General features: G+C 57.8%; 2 protein-coding genes across 2 annotated transcripts in view; one reads left to right on the forward strand and one right to left on the reverse strand.

The window, feature by feature from the left end:
• col4a3 (collagen, type IV, alpha 3) overlaps positions 1 to 6,927 on the reverse strand; it is an 18,600-nt gene extending 11,673 nt beyond the window's left edge. Inside the window, exons 1-21 of the mRNA XM_019868120.1 lie at positions 6,763 to 6,927; positions 4,550 to 4,606; positions 4,225 to 4,314; positions 4,045 to 4,089; positions 3,824 to 3,868; positions 3,660 to 3,722; positions 3,326 to 3,379; positions 3,232 to 3,258; positions 3,079 to 3,153; positions 2,596 to 2,658; positions 2,462 to 2,497; positions 2,327 to 2,374; positions 2,187 to 2,261; positions 1,573 to 1,617; positions 1,443 to 1,505; positions 1,289 to 1,333; positions 1,162 to 1,215; positions 837 to 878; positions 642 to 723; positions 521 to 556; positions 272 to 436 (exon numbers count right to left, since the gene is read on the reverse strand). Of these exons, the coding sequence (XP_019723679.1) occupies positions 272 to 436; positions 521 to 556; positions 642 to 723; positions 837 to 878; positions 1,162 to 1,215; positions 1,289 to 1,333; positions 1,443 to 1,505; positions 1,573 to 1,617; positions 2,187 to 2,261; positions 2,327 to 2,374; positions 2,462 to 2,497; positions 2,596 to 2,658; positions 3,079 to 3,153; positions 3,232 to 3,258; positions 3,326 to 3,379; positions 3,660 to 3,722; positions 3,824 to 3,868; positions 4,045 to 4,089; positions 4,225 to 4,314; positions 4,550 to 4,606; positions 6,763 to 6,879 (1,327 nt within the window). The 5' untranslated portion in view covers positions 6,880 to 6,927. The remainder of the gene's footprint in view (positions 1 to 271; positions 437 to 520; positions 557 to 641; positions 724 to 836; positions 879 to 1,161; positions 1,216 to 1,288; positions 1,334 to 1,442; positions 1,506 to 1,572; positions 1,618 to 2,186; positions 2,262 to 2,326; positions 2,375 to 2,461; positions 2,498 to 2,595; positions 2,659 to 3,078; positions 3,154 to 3,231; positions 3,259 to 3,325; positions 3,380 to 3,659; positions 3,723 to 3,823; positions 3,869 to 4,044; positions 4,090 to 4,224; positions 4,315 to 4,549; positions 4,607 to 6,762) is intronic.
• Positions 6,904 to 8,004, forward strand: part of col4a4 (collagen, type IV, alpha 4) — a 22,678-nt gene continuing 21,577 nt past the window's right edge. The window contains exon 1 of the mRNA XM_019867139.1: positions 6,904 to 7,397. The gene's annotated coding sequence lies outside the window, so the exon portion shown is untranslated. The remainder of the gene's footprint in view (positions 7,398 to 8,004) is intronic.

Consider the following 8,004-nt stretch of genomic DNA (forward strand, 5'->3'; position numbering starts at 1 on the left):
AAAGCCGACATGGTGGGTAGGAGTGCAATGTAAATGATGGCAATGCTTGACGACGTCCCACGGCAGTGAACCAGGAAAGAAGTCCGAAACAAACAGTACCACTATAGCACAGGTCAGGCCGCAGTGATTACGTCCACTGGTCAAAAATGCACCTGCAATGTTGTCTCGCCACGCAAAGCAAGACAAATGAATCCCAAACCAAGCGACGGTTTGAAGCTGCAAAAACTGCGAGGTCGTTATGGTAGCACTGTCCACCAAAGACGGACACCACCTGGTATTCCTGGTTCTCCTGGTTCTCCCTCAGGTCCGGGTCCTCCAGGGACCCCGGTAGGTCCTGGAGGCCCAATGACGACGGGCCCAGTTTCTCCTTGCTCTCCTTTAGGTCCCGCGAAGCCCGGTAGGCCCCGAGGGCCCGGCCTACCAGTTGGGCCCTCCCCTGAAGAGGAGATAGGCGATTAGGATCGAGCATGCGGAGGACTATCGCAAATGAAGCGTCATCTCATTGGTCGCTGCAGGATACCTGGTTCGCCCTGCAGTCCGGGAAAGCCCACAAGTCCTGAAAGAGTCCCAGAAGAAGTGGAAGAAGCAGATTGGAGAGGCCAAGCTGGGCAAATCCAAAACAGACAGGAGCTTGAAGGTACCTGGCTCTCCGCGGGCTCCCGGAGGTCCTGGGGAGCCGGGAGTCCCGCTCTGGCCTTTCACAAATGCAGGCGTCCAGAACATCTGGTGAAGAAAAAGCTTCTGAACATGTGTAGCCACGCCCCCTGAGGGGCCAGACCGCCCCCCCACCGCACAAAAAGACAAGCCGCTCTTCGGGATGGTCCGGGAAGCCTCACCTCGCCCGGCGGACCGGGAGGACCAAAGTCGCCTTTCTCCCCCTCAACACAAAACAAAGAGATGACGAGCTTTCGACACAATCACATCAAAATAATGAGAAGACTTCCATCGTGGCTTTTTTGCAGGAGAAACTGACTGGAGCGGACCCCTTCTCTTGGCGGGGGTGTGCAAAGACCAAAACCAATGAGCAATTGACGCTTGCCATCGTTTCCATGACAACCCATTCCCAATGTGTTTTATTTGGCGCCCCCTCCCCAAAGTAGTTCAATTACTGTGAATGAGCAGGGCTTTGCGCAAATCACGGCGGATAGGTTAGGTACTTACCCGTACTCCATCGATGCCCGGGGGGCCCGCAAAGCCGCGAGGCCCCGCTTCTCCCTGCAGATGCAACCAAATGTGCCATTGAGTGATCTGGCCTGGCAAAGTCGGCAGCGACTGTTACGGTCCTCACCGGTTGTCCCAGTTCTCCAGGGACGCCGTCCTTTCCCGCTTTTCCCTGCAAATGAGAAACGAGTGGCGACAGACGCGATGGCTACGGCGAGACCCTGGAACGTGAGGGTAGCCAGAGCACTCGAGTCGGCCCGGAGCGCCGGCGGTTGCCTTACCGGTGAGCCCGGCTCCCCTCGCCGGCCCGGCTCGCCTTTTGTCCCCGCTCTTCCCGTCGGACCCTGACGAGGCAAAACCTCAAAAATCGAGAAACCGGAGCAACGGCTGAAGAATAGTCGAAAGACTTACCGGGCGTCCGGCGCAACCTTTGTCTCCAATGTCACCCGGCTCACCCTGAAACCAAGCCACCAAGACGCAACGGCGGTCAACGGGCGGACCCATGCAAGAGAGAACGAATGACTGCAACAACTGCACGCACCAACGGACGAACGGGCGCCCGCGAGAATTCTTGAATGGATGAACACGTGACAAGGGCTGAACAAAACAAGCGGCGTGTGGAGGGATGAACGAACGGCCGGTTGCATGCCTGACGGCACGGGTGAAGGAACAGGTGGATGGATGAATGCTTGGATGGATGAATTAAATGGCGGGCTGGCCGGGTGGTGAATGAATCCACAACGAATGGAGGACCGAACGAATGCGCGGATGGATCACGAATCGATTCATTCGCTCACAAGGGAAGGAAGGCGAGGTGTCTTCCAACGACAACAACCGAACGCAGGAATACATGAACCAACGGTGACACGGAGGATTTGACGGAGGAATGAACGGGGAAACTGATGATCATCCATTCAGCGGTCTCGCCATCCACTTGGCAAGTCATTTCTTCAGCCGGTTCTTTGAAATCGGACCGGAGCGGATAACGGACGAATGAACGGACGAACGCGGAGACGAGGACGCACCTTGAGTTCTTTGGGCCCCTCCGCGTACAATTTGATTCCTTTCTGTCCCGGGATCCCGACGGGTCCGCGATCTCCCTTCAAGCAGAACCTCCGTGAAAATCCGGACGGATGTCCGAAAGCCCGGCGCCGGATCCACCCACCTTCAGGCCTTGTGGACCCGGACTGAGCGGACTGGGACCCTCTTGACCCTGACGCGGCAAACACCACGCCCACGTACGTAAGTGTCACATTCAAAGTGGCGGCTCGCGCCGGCATACTCTTCGGATCGGGCCCACCTTCTCTCCCGGCAAGCCCGGCGACCCCGGACGTCCCTGCGCGGGAACAACGACGACAACAACAACAACAAGGCGTTAGCCGTCATCCGGTTGGACGCGGGCGCCTTTTCTGAAGAAAGCTGAGAAGAGCGTACAGGAAGTCCAGCAGGTCCCAAAGGTCCCGGGAAGCCCGGCGCGCCCGGATCTCCGCCCGAGCCCTGCGCCACAAAGGCCAAGTTGTCAGAAGGCAACGGCTTTTCTCACCTCGGAAAACACGCCGCCCGCCTCCCGTGAGACGGAGGAACGCGTTTTTGGACATGGCCGACCGTTTGCTTCCTTCACCGAAAAGCCCTTTGTGGCCATGCGCAAATGGGCAAGGAGTGAATCACTGTGGCGGGTTTTCAAAACAAAAAACCTTTAGGCAAGTTCAATGACATATGATGAAAGGTACTGAACAAATCAATCAATTGATAATGCAGTAGGATTTTTGTTTTTCAAAAGACTTCATCCAAACGTGCTGCTTTCTCTCCATCTGTGCGTCGCTCTCCTTAAACTCCAAAGACTTTCACCTTGTGAATTTGTCTCAACCCAGAAAGAGAGAAAATGTTTTGGGTTTTTTTTTTTTTTTGCCACATCACCTGGATTCCATCCCGTCCTCGCGGTCCTTGTGCGCCTTTGATGTCGGGAGATTCCGGAAAGACGGGCGAGACTCCCTGGAAGAAAGCAAAGAATTCCGTCCGACGGGTACGAGGAAGCGTCGGCAAGTCGCGAGTCCGAGCGCAACCTCAAACCTTTTCTCCTCGCGGTCCCGGGCGACCCTGAAAACACATCGCTGCCGTCAGCTCGGCTAATTAGCCGCGTTAGTTAGCGAAAAAAGAAACGCACCCGCTGCCCGACCGGTCCCGGGAGTCCGGGGGAGCCGCGGAAGCCGTCGGGACCCTGCGAGGACAAACGACGGCGTCACAATGTTTCTGGGGAATTGCCGGGAGAAGTTTTGCTGGAGAATTTGGGGAACGCGCCACATTGGAAGCCTTCGGTGACAACTCAAGGAGGAAGAAGAAGAAGAGGAAGAGGAAGACTTCATTGATGGCACAGCGAGGAAAGGGATGAGGAGTCAAGAGGAAGCGGCGTGTCACGTGGAAGCGCAAATATCAACAGGAAGTTTTGCCAGCATTCATCGTTAGCTAAAGAAGCGGCGATGGATCGCCCACGCGGCTACCTCGGTGCCGTTGCATCCCGGGAGTCCCGGTCGGCCCGCCGAGCCTTCGCCGCCTGGAAGTCCCTGAAAAACGACCGGAAGACAAAAGCGCACGTGGCGTGCGTCTCGTCAGCTTTCGGTTTTCACCTTTCGGCTTTCACGAGGCGGTCGGGCGCTCCACTCACCGGAAAGCCGGGAGGGCCCGGAAAACCCGAAGGGCCTGGAACACCCTGAACACACGCGTGCGGTCATCACAAGAGGCACACGATGCGGATGTGTGTGTGTGTGAGATGGTGAGCGGGTGCCATGTTGTGTTTGAGTTGGAGTCATGTGAACACGAGAGAAGTGTGCCGCCCTCTAGTGGACACACTGGAAACCTCCTCCTCCTCCTGATGGCGCTTCCTACCCGAGAGCCTTTGAGTCCCACGCGTCCCGCAAAGCCTCGCTGCCCCTGCGAGCGCCATGAGCACAACATCCCTCATGACCATTTTCATCGGCGGGATTAGGATCGCGGGGATGATCGAGTTTGATTGATTCATTGAATGATTGACATTCAACACACGCACACGCACGCACACGTTCTGACCTGGAGTCCGTCCGGTCCCTGGCCGCCCTCGTTGCCGGGGTAACCGACGAGTCCAGGCAGGCCGTCGTATCCCGGGTAACCGGGCTCCCCCTGAGCGCGGGCAGATGATGACGCAACATCAGGCGGAGGATGCGTACGTGCGACAATGCCGAACGCCTCTTCCGGTGGACTCGTGAAATGACAAAATAGTCGGGGGCGACGCTTTCAAACGGACAGTCACAATTCTGTCCCTGCGACTCGAGAGCGGACGGATGGCTAAAAATCAAGCAATCAATGACAAAGCGGCCACCTTTGACATACGGCGCCTTTGAATTGAGGCGCTCACCTTCTGACCTTTGATCCCGTGGTAATGACACGGCCGCTTCCCGCCGCACTCGTACGCCTGCACAAAGGACAAACGGCAACACGTCAGCAAGACATCCGCCGGACTCGCGTCGTCTGGATCGTGGTGTTTTTTTGTCCTTTCTTTTTTATCTTTGGGAGACATTTCCAAGTCGAGTGGAAACCAAACAACGTCTTTGCATGCGTGCGTTGTTCTTTCACGGCGCGGCCAACGCGGTCTTATCTGGGTCGCGGTCTTATCTGGGTCCCGGGCTGGCGTGTCGCCGTCCCGTCTGAACTTGTGCCCGCTGCCGCCATCTTGTCGTCACGTCGTCACGCTAACGCGTCGGGGCACGTTTGTCTCGGTCTTTCATGTCTTTTCAGCCGCGCCGCCGCTGCCGCCGCGTGCGCGATTGCGTGTGACAGCACAGGAAAGGCACGAAGGCAACAGTCAAAGGTCAACAGGGCGTTTGTCCGGGATCCACAGCAGGGAGGGACTGGGAGCCCGAGAGTCGGAGCCGGAGCGCGCCAATTACCGGCCGATCCACAAATGTGCGCCGACGGCGCGTTGGGCTCTCGTCTGTCCTTGTTTCAAAGCCTCTCGGCTGCGCGCGACCCGTGTCGACGATCGCCGCTTCCTGCTCCTTTGTCTTCCTTCTCCCTCCAGAAAAGCGGCGCATCCCGTTGAAGAGCAGGCCCTCGTCCTCACCGCGACCGCGACAACGGCAAGGCGCCGCCCGTCGGCGTCTCGGCCGGCGGCGGCCCGCGCGCGCTCCGGCAAGCCGCGTCTGCTTTGCACACTTGCCGGCTGCTCCCCACCGGCCATCGGGCTTGGTTCTTGACGACGCTCTCGCTTGCTAGATGAGCGAGTTGCGGGGAAGTGACACTGAGGCGATCTCAGCCAAAAAGCAGTGGAGGGGCAGCGGGGGCTTCCGATCCAAGGCGCTCGGGGCTCGTGACAACTGCCGCTTTGTTGGTCGCACAACAACAAAGGGCCCGGCCGAGACGCACGTTGCGACCTGCAGACTTCAGTTTTTGTTGTGTCTGGCACCCAAGTGGCTGGCGGGCCGAAAGCTGGTGTCACGTTGCGTGGTGGTGGTGGTGGTGGTGGACCCCAAAGAGCAGGCAAGAGGGAGGGGCAGGGTGGATTTGAAGAAGTGTATTGATAAAACACAGAAAATTAAATCCTAAACAAAGTCCAAAGTATCAAACAAAAACCATGACTGAAGCTCAAAACTATCAATAACAAAAACATGACCGAAACATGACAAACAAACACACACGACAGCAGCAAAGAGCAACAATGACCCGACCATGAGTCGTCGTCGGGCTGGGAGTCCTTTGAAAGCACTAATGACCTAATGACCAACAGGTGTGCAGCTGCAGGGGAAGCCCTACAGTGCCACCTGGTGGTCCCAAAGAGAATCAAGACAGCCGGGCCTGCGCTTGTCGAACGGCGGTTTGGGATCGGGTTGCGTGTGTGCCGGGAAGGAGATCAGAATTGGGCCTACGAAAGACCAACACAAATGAATGGCTGGGCCACGCCGACCCGCAACGGAGCAGCCGCATTTCCCGGTAGCCCCTGTGCGGCGCCACCCGTGACAGCGCACAGGGGCGTTCACGGCAAGCAAACCCACCATGAGCGCGGTGAGTGATGCCCCCCCCCCCCCACTCATATTTCAGAGACCGTCAACGCGTGAATCCGAGCGCAGCGACGAGACCGTTGGAAAGCGGTCAAAATGATGTGAATGATGTGAACGCCACTGCGACGAGCTCACCGACGAGCCGAGCGCGGAGGGCCGCGACCAACGTCCTTCGTCTGAATCTTTTTGAAAGGGATCCCATTCAAGCAAAAGGCGTACGCGATGGCGTTGCTGCATCCGAATGAATGCGACGCATCGCTCAGAAAGCAGATTGGAGCACAAGTCACGAGCTTCTCTTTCATCAAATTCAAAGACGGCATTCATTTCAAATGTACAAAAAGAGGAAGCTCGACCTGCCCGGCGGGGCGCTCGGTGCTCCCAAAGCCCTTGAGAAAGCTCCACGCGGAAAAGAGGAGACGCGCAGAGGGAACGACGGACACGTGATGGATGAACAGAAGGGGAGCGGAAAGTTGAAAAGTGGCGTGGGAAGGAAGGAACGAGCTTTTCCTGTCAAACAACGACAATTGGCTTGAAAAAAGGGAGTTGAAAAGTGAGGCGCCGAGCGCCGGCTCACCGTGCCGGCTTCTGCCTGAGCTCCGCGGAGGAGCATCATCATCATCATCATCGGCAGCAGCAGCGGCAGCAGCGGCAGCGGGAGGGCGCGTCCCCGCGAGGCCAACGCAACAAGCATGACAGCGGCGGCCCGGTTCGGTTGGATCCTCTCCTCGGCCCGGCTCAGTCCGGCTTGTGATGATGGGTCGCAACGACAAGCTGCTGACGGTGGGACTCTGACCCCCCCCCCACACACACACACACACACACACACACGCCTTCCAGGCCCCCACCCCCGGGCCCCCACATTCACACTCGCACTTGTGCCTTCACACTTTCACATTAAAAGCTTTAAGCTCAATCCCGTTTGATTGTTTTTGCTGTTGTTGTCGTCGTTGTTTTGCTTTCTTCGAATAACCGATTTGAAGCGCGCCGCGGTTACTTAGGGGCGGTCAAGCGAAGCCCGGCGCGACCTTTTCAAACGCAACAGCGCGAGCCATCGTCGCAGTCTTATTTTGAAAGGTCGGCGCGTGCCTTTACACGCGCGCTCCCGCGTGAGTCGCTGGAGCCGAGTCGCTCGAGCTTCTTTGGGACTTTGGGACGGCGACATGAAGACAAACGAGTGACGGGCGGCGGCAGCAGCAGCAGCGCGCCAAGGTAAGGCCGCCGGATGACAGCTGTCAATCATGCTCGTGGCGCCCTGACGTCACGCCGCCACGTCAGGGGCCGGCTTTGCGCTTGCTCGGCAAAGGTGATTTACCCTCAAGGGATACGTCACAGTCGGATGGCGGCTTGAATGGTGGATGGCGGATCGCTCGCTCGCGTGATTGATTGATTGATTGATTGACTGTTGTTGGTTGGTGAGTCTCATGTGTCAGTAGGAGTTGAGCGCAGGTATCCAACACTCTCTTTTGGGCCACGATTTAGGGACATGAAACACCGATTCGAGATAGCAATGGCCGAATTGTTTGGCTTCAAGCTTTCCAAATCCTCGGAGTTGACCGGAACGCCACTCAACCGCTCTTGATATGGCGCTTTCCCAACGGCAAACCTTCTCCAAAGTCCTTCGTGAGAGCAGCCAGATGAGCGTTGGTGTCGAGCGCACCCGAGACATTTGCAAACATCCGCTTTGAGTCTGGCAGACAAGGTCCCGGGCCGGCGGGCGACCCGCCCTCCGAAGCGAGCCCCGGCCGCCCGGGGCCGACGGGCTCCTTGCTGGGACGCAGCCGGTCAGCAGCCGGCGTCCGGCGGGTTCCCCCGGCCC

This window comes from Hippocampus comes, unplaced genomic scaffold, assembly GCF_001891065.2.
Source record: "Hippocampus comes isolate QL1 unplaced genomic scaffold, H_comes_QL1_v1.1 scaffold49, whole genome shotgun sequence".
Taxonomy (NCBI): Eukaryota; Metazoa; Chordata; class Actinopteri; order Syngnathiformes; family Syngnathidae; genus Hippocampus; species Hippocampus comes.